Source organism: Hoplias malabaricus, chromosome 14, assembly GCF_029633855.1.
Source record: "Hoplias malabaricus isolate fHopMal1 chromosome 14, fHopMal1.hap1, whole genome shotgun sequence".
NCBI lineage: Eukaryota > Metazoa > Chordata > Actinopteri > Characiformes > Erythrinidae > Hoplias > Hoplias malabaricus.
This window is the reverse complement of record NC_089813.1, coordinates 1,023,473-1,039,151: the sequence shown is the minus strand read 5'-3', so window position 1 is coordinate 1,039,151 and position 15,679 is coordinate 1,023,473. Positions and strand designations below refer to the sequence as shown.

General features: G+C 36.9%; 1 protein-coding gene across 2 annotated transcripts in view; it reads left to right on the top strand.

The window, feature by feature from the left end:
- The first annotated feature begins 3,220 nt into the window (after nt 1-3,220).
- asgrl1 (asialoglycoprotein receptor-like 1) overlaps nt 3,221-15,679 on the top strand; it is a 36,810-nt gene continuing 24,351 nt past the window's right edge. Inside the window, exons 1-7 of one of the 2 annotated variants that reach the window (XM_066644679.1) lie at nt 3,221-3,327; nt 3,726-3,824; nt 9,203-9,286; nt 9,408-9,485; nt 9,654-9,692; nt 9,784-9,923; nt 10,036-10,157. In XM_066644679.1, the coding sequence (XP_066500776.1) occupies nt 3,728-3,824; nt 9,203-9,286; nt 9,408-9,485; nt 9,654-9,692; nt 9,784-9,923; nt 10,036-10,157 (560 nt within the window). In that variant the 5' untranslated portion in view covers nt 3,221-3,327; nt 3,726-3,727. The remainder of the gene's footprint in view (nt 3,328-3,725; nt 3,825-9,202; nt 9,287-9,407; nt 9,486-9,653; nt 9,693-9,783; nt 9,924-10,035; nt 10,158-15,679) is intronic. The other variant, XM_066644680.1, reaches the window with a different exon arrangement.

Genomic DNA, 15,679 nt, shown 5'->3' with positions numbered 1-15,679 from the left:
TTTGGTAAATCCCAGAGTCCTAATTTCATAGATTTTTGTGTCAGATTTTGAACAAATACAGAGTGTGTTAATTTGAAATGTGTTTCATCATATAATTAACAAGCGATGATCGAGTTCATTAATTCATTCCCCTCTCTATACGGCTCTAGAGAGAACGCGCTTCTGATTGGTCGTCACGTAACCAATAACCAATCAGCAGCCAGAGTTAGCTGTCCATCATTTAGTGCTGCAGCTAATGGAGTCAGAGCCCCTCCTAAACAGACTGCACTGAATGTCAGTTTTAATCTTATTTTAATAACCACTTCCAGAAATTAAAACGATGATTAATAATTAAATATAAATTCTTGTAAATGTACTTGTTTTATGGCCCTATTATTCAGTTTATAGTCTGGGAAGGAGCATGGGAACTTTAATTTGAAGGAATTGTTGAAACGTTCTTTGACAAGTTGGTCGTTTCTTTTAAGAAGCTGTTTCTTCATTTGGAGAAATTTGTTTCACTTTAGCACTGGGAAAATTGTATATTGTGGTTTTGTTAATGTTTTTGTAACACTGAATAATAATGTAATAATACATTTTTTTTAGGTATAACCCAGTAAACATTTAGCTGTTGATTCAACGTTGAAATAACGTAATGACTGCCGTCTAATCAACGTTCTCTTAAGTTTGAAAATGAAAAGACGTCCAAACACAGACATTGAAAAGACGACTATTAGACACATTTTGGACGTCAACTGACGTTATCGATTGGTCCGCACTTAACTAACTTATTAAGATGGATTTTGGACGTCCACTGACATTTAAAATATGTCCTTGACGGACAGACTACTTTTAGACCTATTTTGAACGTCCAGGGAGGTTCCTTGTTTACTGGGAACGCTCTTTTTCTCTTTATTGTAACTTTTCTAGGCATCGACCAATTGCTCAACCACAGAAAATGGATCAGGGTTAGGAACTGACCACAGGGTTTAATCAGTGTGTGTGTTTGTGTGTGTGTGTTTGTGTGTTTTTGTGTGAGTGTGTGTTTTTTGTGTGTGTGTGTGTGTGTGTGTGTGTGTTTGTATGTATGACTTCATTCAGAAAATATAGGAAAACATAAATATTTTAAATTTGCAGTATATTTTATCATTTATATATTTTAAAGATTTAAATATTTAAATCGATGTTGATGTGAATGGTAGACTTAAAAGCCAGTGTAAACAGCATGTTATTTTATACAGGTGTATAATGTATAAAAATATATTATATTATTAATAGAGATTAATTATTAGACAGAATTGTATTTACCTCTGTGTTTGTCCTGAGGTCAAAGATTTCCATAAAACTAAAGAGCATAATGCTTTATATAAAAAACAAAACAAAAAAACAACAAGTTACAGTTTTGGGCAAATGTGAATTTGAATGTGATTTTGAATTTTGTTTATTTTTACAATTACAGTCATGAGTGAAAATGATAAAAAAAATAATAATAATATATTCTATTTACAAAGAGCTTTTTTTCTTAAACAAACCCATGTGAAGCACCATAATATTACAATAAATAAATAAATTAATTAATAATAAAAATAAGATCACATGAATTAAGATTTAACTAAATTAATTACATTTTATTTACAAACCAGATTCCCAAAAAGTTGGGACACTAAACAAATTGTGAATAATAGAACATAGACGACAGATCAAAAGTTTAATCTGAGTAAATGTAACAGTTTAAAGTAAAAATATGTTGATTCAAAATTTCACAGTGTCAACAAATCCCAAAAAAGTTGGGACAAGTAGCAATAAGGGGCTGGAAAAAGGAAAAGGAAATCATCATCAACCGTACATTACATCATCAAAAGATTCAGAGAATCTGGAACAATTGCTGTGCGTAAGGGTCAAGGCCGTAAAACTCTACTGGATGCTCGTGATCTCCGGGCCCTTAAACGTCACTGCGCCTCAAACAGGAACGCCACTGTCAAGGAAATAAGAGAACGGGCTCAGGAATACTTCCAGAAAGCATTGTCAGTGAACACAATCTACCGTGCCATCCGCCATCGCCATCTGAAACTCTTCAGTGCAAAGAGGAAGCCATTTCTAAGCAAGCTCCACAAGCTCAGACATTTGCACTGGGCCAGGGGTCTTTTAAAATGGAGTGTGGCAAAATGGAAGACTGTTCTGTGGTCAGATGAGTCACGATTTGAAGTTCTTTATGGAACACTCTGACGCCATGTCATCCGGACCAGAGAGGACAAGGATAACCCAAGTTGTTATCAACGCTCCGTTCAGAAGCCTGCATCACTGATGGTATGGGGCTGCATGAGTGCTTGTGGCATGGGCAGCTTGCATGTCTGGAAAGGCACCATTAATGCAGAGAACTATGGTCAGGTTCTAGAACAACATATGCTCCCATCTAGACGTCATCTCTTTCAGGGAAGACCCTGCATTTTTCAACAAGATAATGCCAGACCACATTCTGCAGCAATCACAACATCACGGCTACATAGGAGAAGGATCCGGGGACTGAAATGGCAGCCTGCGGTCCAGATCTTTCACCTGTAGAGAACATTTGGAGCATCATAAAGAGGAAGGTGCAGCAAAGAAGGCCCAAGACGATTTAACAGTTAGAGGCCTGTATTAGACATGAATGGGAGAGCATTCCTATTTCTAAACTTGAGAAACTGGTCTCCTCTGTCCCCAGACGTCTGTTGAGTGTTGTAAGAAGAAGGGAGGATGCCACACAGTGGTAAAAAATGGCCTTGTCCCAACTTTTTTGGCATTTGTTGACGCCATGAAATTTTGAAACAACATATTTTTCCCTTAAAATGATACATTCTCTCAGTTTAAACTTTTGATCTGTGATTTGTGTTCTATTCTGAATAAAATATTAGATGTTGGCTCCTCCACATCATTGCATTCAGTTTTTATTCACAATTTGTTTAGTGTCCCAACTTTTTTGGAATCCGGTTTGTATAATTAAAACATATTCTTTAAAATGAAGTAGACATAATTAAATGTAATGAAATATGGTCAAATAGGAATAATAAAAATTAGTTTAATAGAAAATAACAAATGTATCTAAAATTAGAAAGAAAAGATAATAATTAAGGGTTAAAGAATCTGTCATGTTTTATCCACTGTTTAAATCAACTTTAACTGAGGAACAGATAATGACTCTAACAGTTTGGGATGGAATAACATTTATATTCTGTGTTTATTTTCAGGTTAATGTTCAACATATGAGCGCTGTCCTTTGAACATTAACCATTCCACAGTTTTCTGGCCTTAACTCGTGTTGACTTTGATGTTTACAGCATTAATGTGTCTACGGGAAGTGAAGAGGAATCACTGGTGATTATTGTTCATTTTAAAGTTGTATTTATTTTTCTGCTTTTATTTGGCAGGACATTAGAAGTTATTTATTTATGAACTCAAAAAGTCAAATTAAAAAAAGTAAATTAAAAAAGTAAAATTAGTTAAAAATAACGTTTGAAGGAAATGGAGTAAATGATGTGAGAGTAAATATAATTTATTTAAAATATCACTGCTACTAACTGTTTTTAATGTCAGATGTTTGAATGAAATTAAATCAATTACAGATAGAGAAATAACACGAGTAACATGCACTAATCTTAAACTTTTTAAAAGTAAATACGTTCACCGTGTGGTTTGTTTGTGTAAATGATAATAATATTTATGTGAAAAAGAGAGTGAGTTTTTACTGGCCGTGTCTGTTTTTCTCTGCTCAGAGATGGAGTCTGTGGGGTACAATCGATTCTCATCATCTGACCCAGAGATTTCACATAATCAGCCTCATCATGAATTCCAGCCGCACTTCAGTCTTCCCAGTGAGTCCAGCTCCTAATTCCACTGACTATTATTCATGATTCATTCTTCAGTAACACTTCAGTCTTTCCAGTGAGTTCAGCTCTTACTTCCACTGACTATTATTCATTCTTCAGTAACACTTCAGTCTTCCCAGTGAGTCCAGCTCCTAATTCCACTGACTATTATTCATTATTCATTCTTCAGTAACACTTCAGTCTTCTCAGTGAGTCCAGCTCCTAATTCCACTGACTGTTATTCATTATTCATTCTTCAGTAACACTTCAGTCTTCCCAGTGAGTCCAGCTCCTAATTCCACTATTATTCAGTATTCATTCGTCAGTAACACTTTTCAGTCTTCCCAGTAAGTCCAGCTCTTACTTCCACTGACTGTTATTCATTATTCATTATTCATTCTTCAGTAACATTTCAGTCTTCCCAGTGAGTCCAGCTCCTAATTCCACTGACTGTTATTCATTATTCATTCTTCAGTAACACTTCAGTCTTCCCAATGAGTCCAGCTCTGACTTCCACTGACTGTTATTCATTATTCATTCTTCAGTAACACTTCAGTCTTCCCAGTGAGTCCAGCTCCTACTTCCACTGACTGTTATTCATGATTCATTCTTCAGTAACACTTCAGTCTTCCCAGTGAGTCCAGCTCCTACTTCCACTGACTGTTATTCATTATTCATTCTTCAGTAACACTTCAGTCTTCCCAGTGAGTCCAGCTCCTAATTCCACTGACTATTATTCATTATTCATTCTTCAGTAACACTTCAGTCTTCCCAGTGAGTCCAGCTCTTACTTCCACTGACTGTTATTCATTATTCATTCTTCAGTAACACTTCAGTCTTCCCAGTGAGTCCAGCTCCTAATTCCACTGACTGTTATTCATTATTCATTCTTCAGTAACACTTCAGTCTTCCCAGTGAGTCCAGCTCCTAATTCCACTGACTGTTATTCATTATTCATTCTTCAGTAACACTTCAATCTTCTGAGTGAGTCCAGCTCTTACTTCCACTGACTGTTATTCATTATTCATTCTTCAGTAACACTTCAATCTTCTGAGTGAGTCCAGCTCTTACTTCCACTGACTATTATTCATTATTCATTCTTCAGTAACACTTCAGTCTTCCCAGTGAGTCCAGCTCTTACTTCCACTGACTGTTATTCATTATTCATTCTTCAGTAACACTTCAGTCTTCCCAGTGAGTCCAGCTATTACTTCCATTGACTGTTATTCATTATTCATTCTTCAGTAACACTTCAGTCTTTCCAGTGAGTCCAGCTCTTACTTCCACTGACTGTTATTCATTATTCATTCTTCAGTAACACTTCAGTCTTCCCAATGAGTCCAGCTCTGACTTCCACTGACTGTTATTCATTATTCATTCTTCAGTAACACTTCAGTCTTCCCAGTGAGTCCAGCTCTGACTTCCACTGACTGTTATTCATTATTCATTCTTCAGTAACACTTCAGTCTTCCCAGTGAGTCCAGCTCTGACTTCCACTGACTGTTATTCATTATTCTTTCTTCAGTAACACTTCAGTCTTCCCAGTGAGTCCAGCTCTTACTTCCACTGACTGTTATTCATTATTCATTCTTCAGTAACACTTCAGTCTTCCCAGTGAGTCCAGCTCTTACTTCCACTGACTGTTATTCATGATTCATTCTTCAGTAACACTTCAGTCTTCCCAGTGAGCCCAGCTCCTAATTCCACTGACTGTTATTCATTATTCATTCTTCAGTAACACTTCAGTCTTCCCAGTGAGTCCAGCTGACTTCCACTGACTGTTATTCATTATTCATTCTTCAGTAACACTCCAGTCTTCCCAGTGAGTCCAGCTGACTTCCACTGACTGTTATTCATTATTCATTCTTCAGTAACACTTCAGTCTTCCCAGTGAGTCCAGCTCCTAATTCCACTGACTGTTATTCATTATTCATTCTCCAGTAACACTTCAGTCTTCTGAGTGAGTCCAGCTCTTACTTCCACTGACTATTATTCATTATTCATTCTTCAGTAACACTTCAGTCTTCCCAGTGAGTCCAGCTCTTACTTCCACTGACTGTTATTCATTATTCATTCTTCAATAACACTTCAGTCTTCCCAGTGAGTCCAGCTATTACTTCCACTGTTATTCATTATTCATTCTTCAGTAACACTTCAATCTTCTGAGTGAGTCCAGCTCTTACTTCCACTGACTGTTATTCATTATTCATTCTTCAATAACATTTCAGTCTTCCCAGTGAGTCCAGCTATTACTTCCATTGACTGTTATTCATTATTCATTCTTTAGTAACACTTCAGTCTTCGCAGTGTGTCCAGTTCTTACTTCCACTGACTGTTATTCATTTTTCAATAACACTTCAGTCTTTCCAGTGAGTCCAGCTCTTACTTTCACTGACTGTTATTCATTATTTAGTAACACTTCAGTCTTCTCAATGAGTCCAGCTCTGACTTCCACTGACTGTTATTCATTATTCATTCTTCAGTAACACTTCAGTCTTCCCAATTAGTCCAGCTCTGACTTCCACTGACTGTTATTCATTATTCATTCTTCAGTAACACTTCAGTCTTCCCAGTGAGTCCAGCTCTTACTTCCACTGACTGTTATTCATTATTCATTCTTCAGTAACACTTCAGTCTTCCCAGTGAGTCCAGCTCTTACTTCCACTGACTGTTATTCATGATTCATTCTTCAGTAACACTTCAGTCTTCCCAGTGAGCCCAGCTCCTAATTCCACTGACTGTTATTCATTATTCATTCTTCAGTAACACTCCAGTCTTCCCAGTGAGTCCAGCTGACTTCCACTGACTGTTATTCATTATTCATTCTTCAGTAACACTTCAGTCTTCTGAGTGAGTCCAGCTCCTAATTCCACTGACTGTTATTCATTATTCATTCTCCAGTAACACTTCAGTCTTCCCAGTGAGTCCAGCTCTGACTTCCACTGACTGTTATTCATTATTCTTTCTTCAGTAACACTTCAGTCTTCCCAGTGAGTCCAGCTCTTACTTCCACTGACTGTTATTCATAATTCATTCTTCAGTAACACTTCAGTCTTCCCAGTGAGTCCAGCTCCTAATTCCACTGACTGTTATTCATTATTCATTCTCCAGTAACACTTCAGTCTTCTGAGTGAGTCCAGCTCTTACTTCCACTGACTATTATTCATTATTCATTCTTCAGTAACACTTCAGTCTTCCCAGTGAGTCCAGCTCCTAATTCCACTGACTGTTATTAATTATTCATTCTCCAGTAACACTTCAGTCTTCCCAGTGAGTCCAGCTCCTAATTCCACTGACTGTTATTCATTATTCATTCTTCAGTAACACTTCAGTTTTCCCAGTGAGTCCAGCTCTTACTTCCACTGACTGTTATTCATTACTCATTCTTCAGTAACACTTCAGTCTTCTGAGTGAGTCCAGCTCCTACTTCCACTGTTATTCATTATTCATTCTTCAGTAACACTTCAGTCTTCCCAGTGAGTCCAGCTCCTAATTCCACTGACTGTTATTCATTATTCATTCTCCAGTAACACTTCAGTCTTCTGAGTGAGTCCAGCTCTTACTTCCACTGACTATTATTCATTATTCATTCTTCAGTAACACTTCAGTCTTCTGAGTGAGTCCAGCTCCTAATTCCACTGACTGTTATTCATTATTCATTCTTCAGTAACACTTCAGTGTTCCCAGTGAGTCCAGCTCCTAATTCCACTGACTGTTATTCATTATTCATTCTCCAGTAACACTTCAGTCTTCCCAGTGAGTCCAGCTCTTACTTCCACTGACTGTTATTCATGATTCATTCTTCAGTAACACTTCAGTCTTCTGAGTGAGTCCAGCTCCTACTTCCACTATTATTCATTATTCATTCTTCAGTAACACTTCAGTCTTCCCAGTGAGTCCAGCTCCTAATTCCACTGACTGTTATTCATTATTCATTCTTCAGTAACACTTCAGTCTTCCCAGTGAGTCCAGCTCTTACTTCCACTGACTGTTATTCATGATTCATTCTTCAGTAACACTTCAGTCTTCTGAGTGAGTCCAGCTCCTAATTCCACTGACTGTTATTCATTATTCATTCTTCAGTAACACTTCAGTGTTCCCAGTGAGTCCAGCTCCTAATTCCACTGACTGTTATTCATTATTCATTCTCCAGTAACACTTCAGTCTTCCCAGTGAGTCCAGCTCTTACTTCCACTGACTGTTATTCATGATTCATTCTTCAGTAACACTTCAGTCTTCTGAGTGAGTCCAGCTCCTACTTCCACTATTATTCATTATTCATTCTTCAGTAACACTTCAGTCTTCCCAGTGAGTCCAGCTCTTACTTCCACTGACTGTTATTCATTATTCATTCTTCAGTAACACTTCAGTCTTCCCAGTGAGTCCAGCTCTTACTTCCACTGACTGTTATTCATGATTCATTCTTCAGTAACACTTCAGTCTTCTGAGTGAGTCCAGCTCCTAATTCCACTGACTGTTATTCATTATTCATTCTTCAGTAACACTTCAGTGTTCCCAGTGAGTCCAGCTCCTAATTCCACTGACTGTTATTCATTATTCATTCTCCAGTAACACTTCAGTCTTCCCAGTGAGTCCAGCTCTTACTTCCACTGACTGTTATTCATGATTCATTCTTCAGTAACACTTCAGTCTTCTGAGTGAGTCCAGCTCCTACTTCCACTATTATTCATTATTCATTCTTCAGTAACACTTCAGTCTTCCCAGTGAGTCCAGCTCTTACTTCCACTGACTGTTATTCATTATTCATTCTTCAGTAACACTTCAGTCTTCCCAGTGAGTCCAGCTCTTACTTCCACTGACTGTTATTCATTATTCATTCTTCAGTAACACTTCAGTCTTCCCAGTGAGTCCAGCTCCTACTTCCACTGACTATTATTCATTATTCATTCTTCAGTAACACTTAAGTTTTCCCAGTGAGTCCAGCTCATAATTCCACTGACTGTTATTCATTATTCATTCTTCAGTAACACTTCAGTCTTCCCAGTGAGTCCAGCTCCTACTTCCACTGACTGTTATTCATTATTCATTCTTCAGTAACACTTCAGTATTCCCAGTGAGTCCAGCTCCTACTTCCACTGACTGTTATTCATTATTCATTCTTCAGTAACACTTCAGTATTCCCAGTGAGTCCAGCTCCTACTTCAGTAACACTTTATTACAAGGCTGTTTTCAAAGTAGATTTCCATCACCTTTTACAGTTCACACGAGAAAAAGAAAATCTAATCATTCTGTAGACATTGAATGAACTGGTTTATCCTCCACAGAGCAGGCCGCCCAGATGAAGGTGGCCATGTTTAAAACAGGTGTCAATACAGAGGCTGTTTAATGACAGATTATCATTTTGTGTGTGTGTGTGTGTTCAGACAGACAGAACAGGCGGATGTTGGTTGTGTTTGGAGTTATCTTTCTCTTTCTCCTCATCCTCTCACTCGTCATGGGGGTTAAATGTAAGTGAATACAATGAGTATAAAACTATTATTGCATATTGTAATATAGTGATAACCTCTCTCTCTCTCTCTCTCTCACCCCCACTCTCTCTCTCTCTCTCTCTCTCTCTCTCTCTCTCAGTCTCGGAGGTGAATCAGCAGATCTCTGATGTGATGGAGTCTCTTCATTATTTCCAGCACTCCTTCAAATTGCCTCAAGGTCCCTCTCTCTCTCTCTCTCTCCTATTCCTTTCTCTCTATCTCTCTCCCTCTCTTTCTTTCCCTCTCCAACAAAACATATGAAATACATTTGTCTATGTACATATACATCACTTTGAAAAGTCTCCCCCCCCCCTCTCTCCCACCTCTCTCTCACTCTCTCTCTCAGCTGGTCTTTTGATTTCTGAGCCTGTTGCTCCAGTCCAAGGTGAGAGATTACAGTCCATGAATTAAAATTATTCATTTACACTTAACTCACTGCCCCATCTCTTACTGTGTGTGTGTGTGTGTGTCTACAGGGACCTGTAAGGAAGGCTGGACATTCTATAAAGAGAAATGCTACTTTGTGTCTGTACAGATGAAGGACTGGGAGTCTGCAGAGAACGACTGCATCCGTAAAAACGGGCACTTACTTGTGGTGAACAACAGAGAGGAGGAGGTGCAAAACACGGACCTCATACTCTCCTCACACTGAAGTTATAAAGAGTGTTCCCCACTGCATTCACACAGCCAATCGGAAACAAGTCTATTCTCTCTCTCTCTCTTCTCAGGACTATATTTCCCAGTTAATAAGACATGATCATAACTCTCATTTCTGGATGGGTTTGGTGGAGCGGGAGACGGAGGGGGAGTGGACGTGGGTGGATGGAACCAACTTTGGAAAAACAGAACAGTGAGATTCACACATCTTTATAATCATTAAGTAAACACCTCGACTGCAGTCAGTCATTTCCACCTCTGATTCTGTTTGTAGCTTTAAAAATACACTGTTTGTGTCTTTAAAGATACACTATACTGTTTGTGTCTTTAAAGATACACTACACTGTTTGTGTCTTTAAAGATACACTATACTGTTTGTGTCTTTAAAGATATGCTACACTGTCTGTACCTTTAAAGATACGCTCCACTGTTTGTGTCTTTAAAGATACACTCCACTGTTTGTAGCTTTAAAGATACACTACACTGTTTGTACCTTTAAAGATACACTACACTGCCTTTAAAGATACGGAACACTGTTTGTGCCTTTAAAGATACACTACACTGTTTGTACCTTTAAAGATACACTACACTGTTTGTGCCTTTAAAGATACACTACAATGTTTGCACCTTTAAAGATACGCTACACTGTCTGTACCTTTAAAGATACGCTACACTGCTGTACGTTTAAAGATACGCTACACTGTTTGTACCTTTAAAGATACACTACACTGTTTGCACCTTTAAAGATACGCTACACTGTTTGTAACTTTAAAGATAAGCTACACTGTTTGTGCCTTTGAAGATACACTACACTGTTTGCACCTTTAACGGTACGCTACACTGTTTGTAGCTTTAAAGATACGCTACACTGTTTGTAGCTTTAAAGATATGCTACACTGTTTATACCTTTAAAGATACACTACACTGTTTGTACCATTAAAGATACACTACACTGTTTGCACCTTTAAAGATACGCTACACTGCCTTTAAAGATAAGCTACACTGTCTGTACCTTTAAAGATACGCTACACTGCTGTACGTTTAAAGATACGCTACACTGTTTGTACCTTTAAAGATACACTACACTGTTTGCACCTTTAAAGATACACTACACTGTTTGTACCTTTAAAAGGTATGCTACACTGCCTTTAAAGATAATCTACACTGTTTGTACCTTTAAATATACACTACACTGCTGTACGTTTAAAGATACGCTACACTGTTTGTACCTTTAAAGATACACTACACTGTTTGCACCTTTAAAGATACACTACACTGCTGTACATTTAAAAATACACTACACTGTTTGTAGCTTTAAAGACAAGCTACACTGTTTGGAGCTTTAAAGATACACTACACTGTTTGTACCCTTAAAAGGTGTGCTACACTGCCTTTAAAGATAATCTACACTGTTTGTACCTTTAAAGATACGCTACACTGTTTGTGTCTTTAAAGATACGCTACACTGTTTGTACCTTTAAAGATACACTACACTCTTTGTACCTTTAAAGATACGCTACACTGTTTGTACCTTTAAAAGGTATGCTACATTGCCTTTAAATATAAGCTACACTGTTTGTACCTTTAAAGATACGCTACACTGTTTGTACCTTTGAAGATACTCTACACTGTCTGTACCTTTAAAGATACGCTACACTGTCTGTACATTTAAAGATACACTACACTGTTTGTAGCTTTTAAGATACATTACACTGTTTGTACCTTTAAAAGATACACTACACTGTCTGTACCTTTAAAGATACACTACACTGTTTGTACCTTTAAAGATACGCTACACTGTTTGTACCTTTAAAATATACGCTACACTGCCTTTAAATATAAGCTACACTGTCTGTACCTGTAAAGATACGCTACACTGTCTGTACCTTTAAAGATACACTACACTGTTTGTACCTTTAAAGATACACTACACTGTTTGTACTTTTAAAAATACGCTACACTGTTTGTGTCTTTAAAAATACGCTACACTGTTTGTGTCTTTAAAGATACACTACACTGTTTGTACCTTTAAAGATACGCTACACTGTTTGTAGCTTTAAAGATACGCTACACTCTTTGTACCTTTAAAGATACACTACACTGTTTGTAGCTTTAAAGATACACTACACTATTTGTAGCTTTAAAGATACACTATACTGTTTGTGCCTTTAAAGATACACTTCACTGTTTGTACCTTTAAAAGGTATGCTACATTGCCTTTAAATATAAGCTACACTGTTTGTACCTTTAAAGATACGCTACACTGTTTGTACCTTTAAAAGGTATGCTACATTGCCTTTAAATATAAGCTACACTGTTTGTACCTTTAAAGATACCCTACACTGTTTGTACCTTTAAAGATATGCTACACTGTTTGTACCTTTGAAGATACGCTACACTGTCTGTACCTTTAAAGATACGCTACACTGCTGTACATTTAAAGATACACTACACTGTTTGTAGCTTTAAAGATACATTACACTGTTTGTACCTTTAAAGGTACGCTACACTGTCTGTACCTTTAAAGATACACTACACTGTTTGTGCCTTTAAAGATACGCTACACTGTTTGTTGCTTTAAAGATACGCTACACTGTTTGTACCTTTAAAAGATACGCTACACTGCCTTTAAATATAAGCTACACTGTCTGTACCTGTAAAGATACGCTACACTGTTTGTACCTTTAAAATATACGCTACACTGCCTTTAAATATAAGCTACACTGTCTGTACCTGTAAAGATACGCTACACTGTCTGTACCTTTAAAGATACACTACACTGTTTGTACCTTTAAATATACACTACACTGCTGTACGTTTAAAGATACGCTACACTGTTTGTACCTTTAAAGATACACTACACTGTTTGCACCTTTAAAGATACACTACACTGCTGTACATTTAAAAATACACTACACTGTTTGTAGCTTTAAAGACAAGCTACACTGTTTGTAGCTTTAAAGATACACTACACTGTTTGTACCCTTAAAAGGTATGCTACACTGCCTTTAAAGATAATCTACACTGTTTGTACCTTTAAAGATACGCTACACTGTTTGTGTCTTTAAAGATACGCTACACTGTTTGTACCTTTAAAGATACACTACACTCTTTGTACCTTTAAAGATACGCTACACTGTTTGTACCTTTAAAAGGTATGCTACATTGCCTTTAAATATAAGCTACACTGTTTGTACCTTTAAAGATACGCTACACTGTTTGTACCTTTGAAGATACTCTACACTGTCTGTACCTTTAAAGATACGCTACACTGTCTGTACATTTAAAGATACACTACACTGTTTGTAGCTTTTAAGATACATTACACTGTTTGTACCTTTAAAAGATACACTACACTGTCTGTACCTTTAAAGATACACTACACTGTTTGTACCTTTAAAGATACGCTACACTGTTTGTACCTTTAAAATATACGCTACACTGCCTTTAAATATAAGCTACACTGTCTGTACCTGTAAAGATACGCTACACTGTCTGTACCTTTAAAGATACACTACACTGTTTGTACCTTTAAAGATACACTACACTGTTTGTACCTTTGAAGATACGCTACACTGTCTGTACCTTTAAAGATACGCTACACTGCTGTACATTTAAAGATACGCTACACTGCTGTACATTTAAAGATACACTACACTGTTTGTAGCTTTAAAGATACATTACACTGTTTGTACCTTTAAAAGATACACTAAACTGTCTGTACCTTTAAAGATACACTACACTGTTTGTGCCTTTAAAGATACGCTACACTGTTTGTTGCTTTAAAGATACGCTACACTGTTTGTACCTTTAAAAGATACGCTACACTGCCTTTAAATATAAGCTACACTGTCTGTACCTGTAAAGATACGCTACACTGTTTGTACCTTTAAAATATACGCTACACTGCCTTTAAATATAAGCTACACTGTCTGTACCTGTAAAGATACGCTACACTGTCTGTACCTTTAAAGATACACTACACTGTTTGTACCTTTAAAAATACGCTACACTGTTTGTGTCTTTAAAGATACGCTACACTGTTTGTACCTTTAAAGATAAGCTACACTGTTTGTACCCTTAAAGATACGCTACACTGTTTGTGCCTTTAAAGATACGCTACACTGTTTGTAGCTTTAAAGATACGCTACACTCTTTGTACCTTTAAAGATACACTACACTGTTTGTACGCTTTAAAGATACGCTACACTGTTTGCACTTTTAAAGATACGCTACACTGTTTGTAGCTTTAAAGATACACTACACTGTTTGTACCTTTAAAGATAAGCTACACTGTTTGTACCCTTAAAGATACGCTACACTGTTTGTACCTTTCAAGATACACTACACTGTTTGTGTCTTTAAAGATACACTACACTGTTTGCACTTTTAAAGATACGCTACACTGTTTGTACCTTTAAAGATAAGCTACATTGTTTGTGCCCTTAAAGATACACTATCCTGTTTGTAGCTTTAAAGATACACTACACTGTTTGTACCTTTAAAGGTACGCTACACTGTCTGTACCTTTAAAGATACATTACACTGTAGCTTTAAAAATACGCTACACTGTTTGTGTCTTTAAAGATACGCTACACTGTTTGTACCTTTAGAATATACACTAGACTGCCTTTAAAGATAAGCTACACTGTCTGTACCTTTAAAGATAAGCTACACTGTCTGTATGTTTAAAGATACGCTACACTGTTTGTACCTTTAAAGATACACTACACTGTTTGCACCTTTAAAGATACACTACACTGTTTGTACCTTTAAAAGGTATGCTACACTGCCTTTAAAGATAATCTACACTGTTTGTACCTTTAAAGATACACTACACTGTTTCCACCTTTAAAGATACACTACACTGCTGTACATGTAAAAATACGCTACACTGTTTGTAGCTTTAAAGACAAGCTACACTGTTTGTAGCTTTAAAGATACACTACACTCTTTGTACCTTTAAAGATACGCTACACTCTTTGTACCTTTAAAGATACGCTACACTGTTTGTACCTTTAAAAGGTATGCTACATTGCCTTTAAATATAAGCTACACTGTTTGTACCTTTAAAGATACGCTACACTGTTTGTACCTTTGAAGATACGCTACACTGTCTGTACATTTAAAGATACACTACACTGTTTGTAGCTTTTAAGATACATTACACTGTTTGTACCTTTAAAAGATACACTACACTGTCTGTACCTTTAAAGATACGCTACACTGTTTGTACCTTTAAAATATACGCTACACTGCCTTTAAATATAAGCTACACTGTCTGTACCTGTAAAGATACGCTACACTGTCTGTACCTTTAAAGATACACTACACTGTTTGTAGCTTTAAAGATACATTACACTGTTTGTACCTTTAAAAGATACACTAAACTGTCTGTACCTTTAAAGATACACTACACTGTTTGTGCCTTTAAAGATACGCTACACTGTTTGTTGCTTTAAAGATACGCTACACTGTTTGTACCTTTAAAAGATACGCTACACTGCCTTTAAATATAAGCTACACTGTCTGTACCTGTAAAGATACGCTACACTGTTTGTACATTTAAAATATACGCTACATTGCCTTTAAATATAAGCTACACTGTCTGTACCTGTAAAGATACGCTACACTGTCTGTACCTTTAAAGATACACTACACTGTTTGTACCTTTAAAGATACGCTACACTGTTTGTGTCTTTAAAGATACGCTAC